General features: G+C 34.4%; 1 protein-coding gene across 8 annotated transcripts in view; it reads left to right on the top strand.

The window, feature by feature from the left end:
* DPH6 (diphthamine biosynthesis 6) overlaps nt 1-15799 on the top strand; it is a 187493-nt gene that overhangs the window by 49607 nt on the left and 122087 nt on the right. For all 8 annotated transcript variants that reach the window (XR_014852591.1, XM_085062003.1, XM_085062004.1 and 5 more), the window contains 2 exons: nt 7786-7847; nt 11189-11283. Coding sequence is in view for 7 of the 8 variants with exons in the window: in XM_085062003.1 (XP_084918129.1) it covers nt 7786-7847; nt 11189-11283 (157 nt within the window). In the remaining variant the exon portion in view is untranslated. The remainder of the gene's footprint in view (nt 1-7785; nt 7848-11188; nt 11284-15799) is intronic.

Below are 15799 nucleotides of genomic sequence, written 5' to 3'. Positions count from 1 at the left end.
ATACTTTCAAATTTTAATGCTTGCCTATTCTGTTCGGGATAATGTATTCTAAAACATAGCCTTAAACTTTTATTAGAAAAATTATCCCTGCACAATGCTAAAGTATTGTCCTATATACACATATCATCACCTTTAATTAATTTTAGTTTTAATGTTTTTCAGATGAGATATTTGATTTATTACCTGTGATGTACTTTAGGAAAGGTATTCTTATTAGTCTTCCCCTCCTTCTAAATTTTATCTTCTAGTTAGCATATGGTGTGGTCACTGAATTTTCAAACAAATGTTCTGAAACTTTGTTGGCCCTTTGGAGTTTACGTGCATTTGACACTTTTGCCCTAGGCTTGTTCCCTAATATGTTTGTCTACGATCTCATTTATCTACATAATTCATGTTATTTATGATTTTAAAAAAATATACCACACCTGTTTGTTCACCAGACATTGTATGAACAGATTTGGGAACACTTATGAAAACGTAGGAGCCATTTTATCTCAGGCCGTTTTTTTTTCCTAATGGAAAAGATTCACATGGGAAAAGATCAACATAGCTAAATGGAAACTGTATGCAAGACGGGACATAAAAAAAAAAATTAGCTTGGGATTTAAGATGTGATGCAAAAGTGATAAGTAAGAGCAAAGAGAACTAGGAATGGACTTCAAGTAGAGAAAAAGTTTGATTCATAGTGGAAAGTTTAGGAGAATAAGATGAGAAAATAATCTTTGCATTTGGAATGTTATTTGCCTTGATGGTTGTATATGAATGACAGATACTTTGTTAGCAGTGTAAGATGAAGTTTTGGAAAGATATTTTAGTACATATATAATGTATTAAGAAATGTTTGAAAATAAAGTGTGTTACAGAAGAAGAAGAAAAGAGATTTTGCATAAGTCAATTTAGAAACAAGTTAGAGAGAAATATGATTCTCTCTTTCCTGACTCTTTTGAAAATGGGAAGGATGTTGTTGTCATAACACATGACAGGAGTTAGAAGGAAGAGTAAGGGAATGTGCCTGAAAACAGAAAAGTAATTGAAAGTTGACGTTATTGAGTGCAGTGCTTCCTAAGGAGATGTCACAGACAGACAAAGTAAGAGAGAGATGGCTTAAGAGTGGAAAGATCACTTTGCTGTTTAGGGAGATCACATCATCTAAAGGAAAATTTAAATGGAAGCAGCAGGCTAAGTGTGCATTTTATGCATTTAAAGTGAAACAGGAAAGGAAGTACAGGTTATAGTGAAAAAGACAGAAGAACAGTCAGAGAACGTGGAGCTAAAAATACTGGAAGAAAAAGAGCTTAGTAAGAGATGTCAAAAGCAGAAATAATCTTAACAAAATGAAAATCAAGAGGTACAAGTGGTGTATTTTTAGTACTAGAATATTACTTGCTGCTCTTTAATGTTTGATATGATTTAAGTTCTAGATGCCCATTTATTTTACAGACTTATGTGCTGAAATGACATATTCTCAAACCTTTAAAGGCATATCTGTGTAGTTAGAACCGTGGATGCTTGCTTTCCAGATCACTCTGAGTTGAAGTTTTGCAGGACTTCTTGTCATAGTCTGATCCTTTATCTCTGCTCTGGCCTTTTACCCTTCTACAGGCAATCTATTCATCTTCCCTGTCAGAAACTTCTGTTGATCTGTTTGGGGATTATGACATTTTAAATGTTTATAACTTGTCTGCATGGGGATGGAATTAATAAAAGTGAGACAAATTTTACCACTTGCACCATGCCTCTTTCTCTTCCACTGAACAAAATTTCAATTATTTTCTACAAAGCTTTCTAGCATTAGAACTGTTCAAAGCATGAAATACAAGAGCCAGCAGTGTGCCCTAGTGGGCAGGAAGGTCAGTGGTGTCCTGGGATGCATCAGGAAGATCATGGCCAGCAGGTCAAAGGAGGTGATCCTGCTGCCCTGCTCAGCCCTGATGAGGCCTGACCTGGAGTGCTGTGTCCCATTCTGGGTTTCTCAGGACAAGAGAGACAGGGAGTTCCTGGAGAAGGTCCAGTGGAAGGTGGCAAAAATGATTAAGGGACTGGAGCATCTCTCTTTCAAGGAAAGTTTCAGGGAGCTGGGCCTGTTCAGCCTGGAGAAGAGATGACTGGGATGACTACTAATGTATATAAGTGTCTGAAGTGGGGGTGCAAAGAGGATGAATGCAGGCTCTGCTCAGTGGTGCCAAGCAACAGGACAAGAGGCAATGGGCAGAAACTGATGCACAGGAAGTTCCACCTGAATATAAGGAAGAACTTCTTTACTGTGCAGGTGACTGAGCACTGGAACAGATTGCCCAGGGAGGTTGTGGAGTCTCCCTCACTGGAGATATTCAAGAAGTGTCTGAACACAAACCTGTGCAATGTGCTGTAGGATGACCCTGCTTGAGCAGGGAGGTTGGACCAGATGACCCACTGTGGTCCCTTCCAACCTGACCCATTCTGTGATTTTTTTAAAAGAATCTGCTTGAAAATAGTGCCTTGTTATCTGATAAAACAATACAAAATTTCTTCAAAGATTTATTGAGGTTTCTGTTCTTGAAATGACAGAGCTAAATCTCTTTGAATCCTATATTTGACTAGAATACAAACATCTTTGATGTTAAAAAAAATCACAAGAGATTACAGATAAAATAACATTACTTCCATGATGAGTTTTAGATCCCTTTACCTCTTAGAATTCTAAAATTTCATTAAATCAGACTAACCTAGTTTAGAATGTACTTGAAGAATATTCAAGAAGGAAGATAAACTGAGATCCTAATTAAACTGCACTGAAAACATATGCTAGAACCATTTTGGGATTAATGTCATATATAGCTTTATCACTTAGCTTGAAAAGAGTTACTATATCTATAGGTTCCATCCCCATACAATCCTGCACTGGATAAATTATCACATACAAAAAAAAAAAAAGAAAAAGAGAAGTAGATACATATTCAAGTCACATGAATTTTGCCCTTTTATACAATAGATTAGAAGTATATTCATTTCAAGTCTTTTAGAGGTGCAGTAATATGTGGTATTTATTGCACTTTTCATTACTTTTATACAAAAATTAGGCAATTTTTACAATTTTTTTAATGTTTTGGACAAGGAAATTCAAGGAATTCATCCAGTTCACCATTGTTAACACAGCCTTTCATGTGTGAAAGTTTTGAGGAAGTTAAGGATGAACCTGTCAAGTTATGCTGCCAGACAAAAAGTTCACTTCCCAGCTCTTCGTAGAAATGAAAGCTAAATGTGACAACAGGAATAATTTACCTCAAGGCAACTTAAGGTATAGACTTACAGTTCAAGCATATCTCTGTGGCATGGTGTGCACTTGGTTGCAAGTGAAGGTAAAGGTTATGAGACATTCCTGCACTCTTACAGGGTAAGCCTATGTTAAGAGCTAATGCTGTTGTGTACAGGCTTTTCCTGTGTTATTAAAAACATTCTCCTGTGTTCTGTACTCTGTAAAGAATAGTGCTTGATCCTCCTTCGGAAAACAGTGATTTTGTATTGTTTACTTATAAAAGGGAAAAAAAAAGACACACTTGAAACAGAGGAATTTACCTTCAAAAATAGTCCTGTTTTCTCTTTTCCAGTTCTAAGATAGGTGGTTGCCTTTATCCTTTGTACTCTTTTTCTTTCTATGCTTATTTCTTTGCCTTACAGGTCCTATCATCTTACTGTTAACCCTGTCTTCTTTATGATAAAGAGATTGAGAGGAAAGGGACTAGTTTTGGTTCCAGGAAACCAAAATATGGTTTCCTCTTATTCAAAATTCTAAACAATTCTACTCTTTGTAAGCAGCTGATTAGGATCTTTCCAGAAACTTTATTACACATAATATGGCCCTACATCATCAGAAGTTAAGTCTTAGACCCTGACATTCATAACAATGGCAGTTACTAATCTTCTCAATGTTACTTCTCAAGAAGTCGGGGAAAAAAAGGGAACTTCATGTTGCTGTAACTTTAAAATAGGTTCCATTTTTTTTCTCCAAAATCAATTTTAATTCTATAAATATGGTATTTCAAGAAGATTATGATAATACCAATTTTGGAGATCTGTTTTTAACCTTATTTTATGGAGGAAGTCAGTGAGTAATAAGATTTACTTTTTGAATTGTAAGATTGATTAGTGAGGAAAGGATAGAGTTTTTACCCTATGTTTTCAACAGGTAATGGTTAACTCATGTTTTATTGATGTGTGTGTGTGGTAGTGATTCTTTTACAATGTGTTCATATATTATGGGTTAGAGTTTGGTTCGGTGTAGTTTTCAGAAGACCTTTATGTACAACCATTTCTTAAAACCAGTAATTATTATTTATTTTTAGTTATTTGTAATTTTACTAAGAAGTAAAAATGGAAATTTTTATTTAAAAGACTTTCTTAAAAATCCAGATGAATTTAAAATTCTGAACATATATAAAACACGTTCTTGTTTGTCAGATAAGTCTTTAGAATGTGAATTGTATTAGCTGAATGTAATGCCATGGAAATGCAGCTTGGTTTTCTAAAGGTTTTGATAAATGCAAGTAATATCAGGTAGTTGACCCTCAGGTGAGGACTTCTGCTACACTAATACATATGCACTAAGTGAATCATTTAAAATATGGTTCCTTTGCATAACTCAACAGTAGTGAAATACCTTTTAGTAATGTTCTTTTTTTCACCGTAGAACAAAGCCATGAATTTCTACTCAAATCTTTTGGCATTGCTGCAGTTCTCTACAACATTTGTCTTGTGGTTGTGCGTAAGAGCATTCTGCAACCATTGTTGATATCTGTAGAAAGGAGATCTGCTCCTGTCAGTGGAATTATCAGGAATTACAGATGAAGTAGAAATTACATTGAAGTGATTTTACCATTTGTGCTATCACTTACTGATTTTGCAGTAAAACTAGACTACAAAAGTGAAGGTGAAAGCATTTTTTTTTTTTTTTACTGAGCACTGTTACAAACAGCATTATCAAATCTTTTGAGATGTTTCTGTCATCCTGTATTGGTCTATCTCGAAGAAATAAAGCCCCACTTGGTCTCTCGGCAGCACATAATAGATTGATTAATGTAGTTCAGTTGGGGAGTTAAAAATGCATTGAAAATAATGGGCCATAACATTCTAGGGTTAACATTTATTCGTAGATGATGCAATTAAATAAAACAGGCATTAACTTCAAGGTCAGTCAGTGAAGTAATAAAAGTGAATATTTTAATTGAATTCTAATTGCTTCCCATTGATACATGCAAGTTAAATAAAATAGATGTCAGTGCTGCAAATTATAGTTCCTTTCCTAATTAATTTTTTAATTCTACATACAGCCATCCAGGCCCTGGACCTTGTTGTTGATTTATCCATCCGTTCAGCTTTCTTCACATACAGTTCCATTGAGGAAAAATTTGGAGCATGTAGTACTAAGAATTTGCAATATGTTGTTCTCTTTGTTCTAAAGCATTTTGAGAATCTGAAGCAATATAGAGAAATATACCAAATAAAAGTATGGATTTATGATAACCTGTTTTTAAGTACGGTTCCAAATGCCTTATTATGTCAATTGTAGCAATAAACATACAGCTTCATCTATGCATGTGTACCACTGGAGATTTGAAATGTGGATTACTGGTTCTGCAAATTGAAAGTTACATTGGTTCTTCATGCCTTTACTAGACAGTCTCTATTCACTCACAATAGAAACCTTTCGGAAATGAAAAGAAATACTTTTCAAAAGAAATGTAAACTGTCCAAAAATAGAATTCTGCTGAGAAACAGGAAGGGTACATTGCACTTTCACAGATTTTCATGTCGGTGTGGGATATTACTAAAGAGTTTACCCATAATGTATATATAGGCAATTTGTTTGTATTTCATAAACTATTTGTATCATAGTTTCTTTTAAATTATTGATTTGCATTCATTACAGGACAGAATAGAAGATAGGTCCATATTATCAGAGAACCTTGTGAAAGAAATAATATGTTAGTGTGTCTCATTTTGACAACTTTTTCCCTTCTCATATGTTGTAATGTATGTTTAGTTTAATTTTAGAGGAAATCAATCTGATTTTATCAAGGAGAGAGGGTTGCTTATCTTAGAAAAGTAATTATATTAAAAGAAGAATATTAATGTAAATGTGTGAAATGGTACTGTAATACAGTACTCATTTGTTTATTTCAAGAGAAATTGCTTGTTTGGCCTAATACCTATCCCATTGAAATCAAGGACAGAATGCTAAGCTGATGTAAGTTGGGAGAGCTCACTAGAACTATTTGAATTATTGAAATTTAATTAATATATTTCAAAATTATTTCCACAAGAATAAATTATCATTATCATTGTCATATATCTAGCACACACATTTTTAGTCTGTTAATAAAAAGCAATAAACCAATACAAAAAAGGAATAGAGGGAGGAAAAAACCTCAGTCTTTTTAAACTTTAATTATTAAGCAGTTTTAAAAGCATTCCCCTAGATAGGAAGGGAATTTTTAATGTGCTTTAATGAAATATTTAAAAACTTTCTTAGTGTTTTGAAATCTTATTCACTCTAACTTGTTTTAGTTTCACAAGAATTTTAATATACCAAGATCGTGATTGTAAAAATAAAGAGACATATCAGCTATTTTAACTCAGCAATGACTTTATATAATAGTGTACTGTACATTTATATAACAGTTTTCATCATCAACGATCTAAAGTGCTTTGCAAGGTACATACTTCAGAAATTGCTTCTGAACGGAGTAATTTTGCTGGCAGCTCCTTAATGATACCTATTATTGTATAAAGTAGTAGAGTAGGAAAAAATAGACAAGTATTATATCAGCACAAAAAGAAGCCCAAGACACAATAACTAAAACTAGTGAAAAATGGGATGACTGAAAATCTCTCAGTGTTCCTTCACTTTCAGGAGTTATTTTGTTTTTTCTCATTTGCTTCATATGGTAAGACCTTTTGACCACTGAGTATCAAATCCAACTAGGATATTTATTTGGTTGAATATGTCAGCTCTTGAAACAGTTGCTCCTGGATTATTTTATCCCACTACTGATTTCTGGCAGTTACTTTATTTATCTCTGAGAAGTGATTGTTAACTGTCATGAGCTGGCCAAACTCAAAGTCAAGAAGTTTAAACAGGAATACAGAGGAGCAAATTAGAGTAGCTATCAAATGTTAATAGGGCTTATTTATTTACAAAAAAAAAATAATAGCAAAATGTAGGCATCATACAGAATATTTTGGGATGGATCAAAAGGTTGAATACATTCTGTAAATCTGTTTTCTTTATATCTCCATTCTTTTTAATCTTACATTTTTATATGCATAACACACACACAGAGAATGTGATTTGGCAAAAGAACTTTTCATTATGGAAAACAGTATATGTCCCTTCCAGTTGCAGGAACTATAAAAAAATTAACTTGTATTTTAATTTAGTAGGTATCTCTAAAGGTAACTTCTGACTCAAAGAGGCAATATCTGTGTATTATTTTTATTACCATGGTCCTGTGTGTTTACTTCACTGATTAGTGACATTTCTAAGGGAAACAATAGCTTTTCCACTTGACATGTGGTGAAATGGTAACTGGCATCATTTTTCCATAAACATGGAAACCATTTGCCCAAAGAGGATCAGGGAGAATGTGACTAAGTGTATTTTCCTTAAGATAGTAGTTATTTTAGAAGCTGTGGAGTATTCAAGGGAGACGTGCTATATTTGAAAAAGAAAAATTTAAAATAAACCTTTCTTGATATCATAAGAGTACTTCTTAAGAAATATTTTTACACTTTCTGGGTTTTTTGCAGGTTTAGATCCAGATAAGCATCTAGGAAAAACTCTAGGTGAAATGGAGCCTATTCTTTTGGAGGTGAGTATTACTTATGGGACATTCATTTAGTTAAACTTGCAGCTAAAAAGTAATGCAGGCAGAAATTCAGTAAAATTAACTTATAAAAAATTACTTCCATAAATCAGATGCTAACCCAAAGCTTAGCTTTGGACACAGAATATATGCCTCTACTTATATTCTTTTGCTATGAAAAACATTATTTCTTGTCATGGTTCACAAATGGTGTCAGCATCTTTAATTCAAAGTAAAGTCATGAAACCTCAATAGTGCAGTAACAGTAACTTGTATATTAGTATGATAAAGCTAAATAATTGTGTTTAACTTAGATATTTTCAAAGCAAGATATGGTAGTGGCAAAATCATAGGTAATACAAAACTTCCCCAAAGATTTCTCTTTTCAGGTTTCCTACCGTTTACACAATTAGACTGCATATAGTAGGGCCTTTGAGAAATGGAGTAAGAAGTTTATTCCTGAGGATGTATTTAATTCTGTGCAAAGGGTGATGTGTCCTCAAAACAGGATGCTTGTTGGCAGAGCTAGTAGATATATTTAAAGAAAAATTATTCAACTAGGGAAAAAAGACCAGAGTTTGTATTTGAGTCTGCTTTGAGTTTGATGTAGAAGTATCAAACACCAAGCTAAGTAAAGTTTAAAAATACCAGTTCTAAAATTATGTTTTCATGTTATTGTCTGTGACAATGCCAGTTTACCACAATTCCTTGTCCTCAAGCCTGTTAGATACCCACAATGATTTGCATATCTATTAAGAAGGTCTTGATGTAACTTTCATCTATGTCTATGGTGGTTGATTAAGCACATTTGTTGTGCCTCCCAAGTATGTGAACTCATAACTAACAGTTTAAGAATCCTGGATTTTTGCAATAAAGTGTGTTTGCCATACCATCATAGAAATCATGTGTTTAATGTCGCAAAGAGGTAACCAGAGCTTTAAAAATCTCTTTTGCTACTGAAAGATAGTGGAGTTACATAGCAATTATATCTTGAGTTTAACTCCATTTTGTAAGTTACTTACGTGACTGAAGAGGAGAAGATATTAACATTCTAAATGATTAACAGGCAAAATTTTCATGCTATTGATGACATTTTAAAAATATTGCTGACTTTGTTAAATGAATGTTAAGGATCTGTTCTATGAGCTGCTGAATGTCTCTTGTTCCTGTTGACATTTGTGAGAACTGAAAATCCTTTAGCACCTTGTATAATTGGTGTCAAGAATGATGTTGAAGCCAGTGACATTGAAAATGAGAATTTCTCACAACAAAGATAGGAAATAGTCTTACATCTACTGAGTATGCAATGTTAATTGCCAATAATTATTCTAGACACTGTTTGCAAGCACACCTACGAATTTTGAAAGTGACTTGTAAACAGCCACTCCATGTATTCACTGTGGAAAGGTTACAGTTAGAAAGATCTTTCCTGGTTTTCTCTCTTTCATTTTTTAATAGTTCTCTTTAGATTTTTTTTTTTAAATAGAGTAAGAATAAAAGGTTTTGACTAACTGTTTTGTAGGTTGTTCATTCTTGTTGAATCAGTATTAATTATTTCTGATGTATTTGTCCTATAGAAACCTTGTTGCCATTGTTGACAGATGGAGTTCTCTTTTATGTCAAGAGTGTAGTTTTTTAATGAGCACTTGATTAAAGGTTCTCTTATGCTCCTTTCTTTGAAAGGAAAAATTAAAAATAACTCTTATAACAAGATACTGAAGAAATGTTCAATATATATTCCAAAAGAGATTTAGATTTTACAGCACCAGACAATTAAATATTCACATAGAGCATTACCGAGGTATTGTTTTCACAGTGCATTTTCCTTTTCTGCAAAATAATGGCTGAAAAGGATTCAGGCCTTTGGTTTAAGTAACTGAAGTTCTAAACCCTCTTTGAAGTTTTAAAATAAAAAAAAAATAACACAAACTACATTTGCTAGCATGAACAATTAAAATACAGTATAATTTGAATATATGAAATAGACTGCTACACAAATATTCTGATAACCATATAAAAATGAAATCAACAATGTATAAATAACCCAGTCTTATCTTCGCTTAAAAAGAAACAAGCTGCAGATTTGGAATTATCTCCTAGCATCCAGAAAGACTTTTTCTAACTGTCTCCTATGTTCTGGAGAAGTGTATTGCTACTTTGACTACAGAAGCATCATGAGTGAGCTTCTGTTCCTCTTAGGAAAGGCATTAAGGAGTTAAATAAATATTCCCAAGAGTAACAGTGGTGTTTGCAATGGAGTTGAGGACTGCAGTTCAAGTTCTCATGAATCATTTAAAGCAGAATGTAAATGCTTGCTTAATGTGAAAAAACTTGGACAGGTCTTGGCTTGAATCAGCTACTGCAGTGACACTTTAGAAGGTCATGTAATCTGCTGCTGAGGACATGAATTGAGGACGTGAATTTCTCCTATAGACGAAGAGGGGGTGTCCCCATGCTCAGTTCTGGTGCTTGATTACTATCTATCAGTACAGTACATTAAAACAGTAGTACAGTGAACTGTTGAGCAGTTGTGCAGTCCTTACTCCAGCAAAAGAGCTTTGGCTCGTGCTCCACAGCTGTTCATTTGTCAAGCAGGGATTAATTAAGATAGTCATGTCTCATATTTTGAATGTTTTGGTTTTGTCTAGTTACGTGTTTTAGCGAGATATCCAGCACTTCAGAAACATTCATAAATATAAGTTAATTTAGAAAGTATATTAAGTACAATTTATAAATAAAACAACGTTTCTCTGTCTTCAGATCTTGCTTTAGCTTTCTGCTTTTGACTTAGAAAATTCATTGGTATTGTTAGATTTTTTTGTAAGAATAGTTACCAAAACACAGGATACAGTTTCAGAATCTGTTATCAAAAAATGTGTACACAGTTTCTGAATTTGTTATCAAAAAATGTATTCATTGTATAGTTCTATGTGAAGTGCTACTTCTTGTGTTGATTCACAGTAAAAGTTTCTCCTGCAGTTGAAACAGATATGCTAAAGAAAGTTAGAGAAATATGGGCATCTGAACAACCTTTCATGGCCACTGAGAAAGAAGAACTAGGAGTCAATTTGTTTATGAATATTACAGTGCCAGTTCTACTTCAAATATAACACATCAGTAATTTTTAGATCACTGTAATAGGCATACAAAGAAATCAAGAACTGACTGTTTGATATTTGGATTTTTTTCAGCCTTGTAATGGGTAGTCTTTTAGAAGGTACATGTCATGTTTTAACCCCAACCAGCAACCAGTGTGTACTGTTCTGTTTTTGACATTTTCAGCAAGATATGTTTAATAGAGTACATTAATGTAGTATTTACATGTTTCAATTTCTATTTTGTGTTAGCTCTCTGAGAAATATGGAGTCCATGTTTGTGGAGAAGGAGGAGAATATGAAACATTCACTCTGGACTGCCCTCTATTTAAGAAGAAAATAGTTGTGTAAGGAATAGTTTCTTCTATTTCCTTATATTAAAGCAACGGGAACATATTAAAATTTAGTTTGAGACAACTAGAGGCTGTAAGAGGTAAAACATGGTGTTGGCGGAGGTAAAATGTTCTTTAAGTTCACAGACATGTTGTTTAACACTGGCAAAGTCCTCTGAAAACCTAAATCAATACCTGACATGATGAGGCGTTCACAGAGGGCTATAAACTTTTTAGACATTTGCACTTTCGTTTACTTGCTGATTATGGCCTGCAATAAAACTGGTACCTATATACTGACACTTTTATCCTTTCATGAAGTGTGAATTGCCTGTAATATTTATCTTTCATTACAGCTAAATTTGATAAACTGCCACATCAGTAGCCTGTGGGTTCCATTAACTCTGTGTGTGTGTGTGTGTGTGTGTGTGTGTGTGTGTGTGTGTGTGTGTGTTAAGTTTAGTAGCTTAGAATGATAACGATAAACACTTTTCTTCAGTTACTAGAGGATATTTTAAATACAAACTTTACATTAATCCATCTCAGTTACACTGAATATTTATTTCTTTGACATTAATTGCTAAAATCTGTGTAGTGAGATACAGAAAATATTTGTGTCTTGTTGTTTCTTATTAGCCTGATAAGTAGCTAAGCCTGCTTGCTTCAAGTGAGATATTTTGACTGCTGTTCCTTTTCTGAAGCAAGTAAACAGACCAGTAATCATGTATTGGTGATTGATTCTCAGTCATCTTAGTGCAGGTCAAGATTATGGAGCATACAGACACGATTACGGCTTTCACGATGCAGGTCTATTTGTTTCACTTTTCTGTTAGACGGGGATCTGTCTGTGTAAGGAATAGAGAACCAAGTACACTTAGCTCCATTTCACTGCATGGCATTTGTGAGGAGATCAGTAACTGGTTAAAGCATTGGCAGCTAATCTGGCAGATGTCCACTGAAACACTGGTTGATTACGCTGTTGGTTTGGGATCAACCAAAAAGCAGTTTAAGTAGGAATGTATTGTAATATATTCTAAATGTATATCTGGCTGTCAGTGGTATAAAGACAGTTCAAATGACTCAAGGAAAAGCTGAAAAAGTGGTGGTCTGGTTGGGCTGTTTTTATTTCTCTTGGTGATACTTCAAATAATAATAAAAGTTAAAAATAAAAGCAAAAAAAATACATAAAAGACAAACGTTTAAATCAGCGGTTATTTAATAATAAATATGTGGCACAGTGGACTTTTAAACACTTACTCTACTAGTTTTAAATATGCATTTCTGTAATAGAAACTGAATAGCTACACTGGCATTGTGTCTGTCTGGCTTGATTAGCCCTGCTTATCTCTAATATTATTCATGTCATAAAGAAGTGCTCTTTGAGGGGTCATGCATGTGTAATCTATTACTGTATGAACTTTTTGAGAAAAATATTCTCAAAGTATTTTGAGACTATATTTTGTCTTTAAATAAGGTATGAATTTTTTCCTTCTTTTTATTCTTGCTTTTCATATACACTGAATCTAAACAAACTTTGTAATCATCATAACTCTGCTAGTAGAGTTTCCAAATGTTTAGATATCCATGGTTCAGGTATACATCTCTCCTGGTTCTGGCTAGGCTAGGTTTAATTTTTTGCAATAGCTGGGAGATAGCATGGCCAAGGACCCTAAAGTTATTTGATACTATGTCATTCATTGCCAGGGTTGAGGGAAAGGGACTCTCTCTCTGTCTGAGAGAAGAGTTTTCCTTTCACTTAAAAAAACATGGCAGAGGAGGAGCCATGTGAATCGCTCACTCTTTTATTCTTTTGTTATTAATATTGTGCTGCTATTGTTCATTTTCTTATCCATTGCTATTACCAGTAAATTGTTCTTATCTCAGCCTGTGATCTTGGCCTTTTTCGCCTCCAGTTCTCAACTACATCCCAGCACAGCAGGGAGGGGAAAACGGGGGCAGGGGGCAGGGAAAGAGAGCAGTGTGTGATTATAGAGTCTCAGTGGGGGCACTGAATTTGGGAGTACCATTCTTAAAGTAGGACTACATTCTGATACAATTTTTAAAGCTTAAATTGAGTTGTAAGGGTTACAATTTAGAGGTTAAAACCTGTCAGGATTTTCAACATCCCTGAATTCCTAAACCACTCCAAAACATCACCTGAGTTAAAAGTTTCTGAGGAAGGCATTGAAGAATACTTTTGCCTTCAAAAAAAGTTTGATGGATTAACCTTGGCTGGCTGTCAGGTTCCCACCACGCTGCTCTCACTCTCCTTCCTTAGGAAGACAGGGAGAAAAAATAAGATGAAAAAGGTTTGTAGGTCAAGAAAAGAACAGTGTGATGGCTTACCAATTACTGTCATGGGCAAACCAGATTCAACTTGGGGAAAATTAATGTAATTTATTCCCAAATTAAAAGAAAGTAGAATAGTGGAAGTAAATACACCTTCTGTCCACACCTTGTTCTTCTCAGGCTTAAACTTACTTCCTCATTCCTGACTTTACTACATCCTCACCAATGAGCAGTGCGAGGGGATGGAGAATGAAACTGTGGTCAGTTCATAACACTGTGTCTTTGCTGCCCTCTTCACACTTTTCCCCTGCTTCAGCCTTGGTCTTTTCCATGGGTCTTTCATGAACTGTTTCAGTGTATGTCCTTCCCACCAGACAAATTCTTCAAGAACTGCTCCAGTGCATGTGCCTTCCATGGGGTATGGTATTTCAGGAACAGTCTGCTCCTCATGGGTCTCCTGTGGGGCTCAGTCCTGTCAGAAAAACTGCTCCTGTGTGGGCTTCTGCACAGACTGCAGTGTGTATATGTGCTCTGATGTTGTCCTTCCTGCCCTGCAGCAGAACAACCTGCTTCACCATGGTCTTTTCCACAGGCAATGTGGGATCTGTTCTGGCATTTGAAGTACCTCCTCTCACTCCTTCACTGACCTTGGTGTCTGCAGGGCTGTGTCTACCATGTTTTTCTCACTCCTGTTGCAGCATATTTTTAAAATATGTTGTCACAGGGACACCACCAATGTTGCTGCTGATGAGCTCAGCATCCTTAGGTCTCTTGTCGCCACCTCTTAACACCAGGCCCTGCCACCAAAATCTTGCCATATAAACCTAAAACAACAGGAGAAAATCTAATGTGCCTTTCACTTGTAACACTATATGCAGGTAGTGTTTTCACTGGTCAATGATTTTTGCCCTCTTAAACTTGGCGAAATATGTTTCTGTAGTATATCCTTGCAAAATAAAGAAATATTCTGGTTCAGGAAAAAATAAAATACAACCTTGTATATTACTTAATATGGAGAAGTGGGAGTCTCTTTAATATAAGACTGTATAACAAATTTTGCTTTTGAATGTTAAGTTGAATTCTTGCCATTCTTCTCTGTCTTCATTTAAAAATGTGCCTCACAGAGGAAGCATGGCAGATTGAGTGAAACATATATTTGAAAATAAACAATGTCTCGCAATGAAAGATCTTACAACCAAAATATTCAAACAAGAGTCAGATTGGAGTGTATCTGGTTTTCTCAGGTAGATGATAGTAATCCAGTTGTCAGCTTTCTTACTCTCAGTGTTTAAAAGGTACCAAGCATTTCCTGTCCTTCTTATAGTTATATTTAAAGTGCAATTGATCAACATTTCTTGAAATTTTAAAGATCTATTTCTCATCTATATGAATACCATCTAATATTTACTCTTGTGATAAAGGCCAGTTTGTTTATGGAACACAGAATAGTTTGATCCTTTGGGGGGGCGAATTTTCACATTTGAAATATCTGGGAAATAGAATTTTCCTTTATATACCTTGGTATAAGCTCAATGTTTAGGCTTGTAATTCTAGGTTTAGAGTTAAAAGCAAAATTATTATTGAGACACATTGGTTGTACTCTCAGATTTGTTCTAACTTGACATTTGTCCTGTGAAAGTGTTACAAAGTTTTTTAAATTGATTGGATATTTTCTAGATCTTCAAGACGTCTTGAGAGATCATGTTAGTTTGATTTCAAAACAAATAGCTGATTAGGGCAGTTTTTCAACTATTCTTCATTTCTTTTCAGTCTTCTAAAAATTTCCCTAACAAAATTCCTGTGTTTCCATCACAATCAAACATGAATCGTCTCATATAGTCAAGTTCCCACTCAAAATTCAGGCTTTCAGTGTGAAATGGCCTTATATAATTTATTGGGGTCTCTGACTATTATTCATTTTAATCTCTGCTTTTCCTGTGTTTTGAGTTGGTTGGGTTTTTTTTACTATTTCGTAAGATCAATATGACTTTTCAAGTTCAGGATTTCATTATTTTTTTTTAATTGGTGACTCATTGGACACAAACACAGCTATTCTGCTTTTCACCTATTTTTTGCATTTACTACTGAACAAGACTGATAATATTATCAGTTATGACAATGTATGTTTGGAGAGGCTGACAAAAAATTAAGTACTTAATAAAATATATTTTTATATGTATTGTAATGCTATTTTCAACATTGCATAATCAACCTAGTGTTACCCATCAGCTTAAAAATATTA

Source organism: Lichenostomus cassidix, chromosome 5 (assembly GCF_008360975.1).
Source record: "Lichenostomus cassidix isolate B80296 chromosome 5, HeHo_3.0, whole genome shotgun sequence".
Lineage (NCBI taxonomy): Eukaryota > Metazoa > Chordata > Aves > Passeriformes > Meliphagidae > Lichenostomus > Lichenostomus cassidix.
The sequence above is the reverse complement of the archived record's forward strand: the minus strand, read 5'-3'. Positions and strand labels throughout refer to the sequence as shown.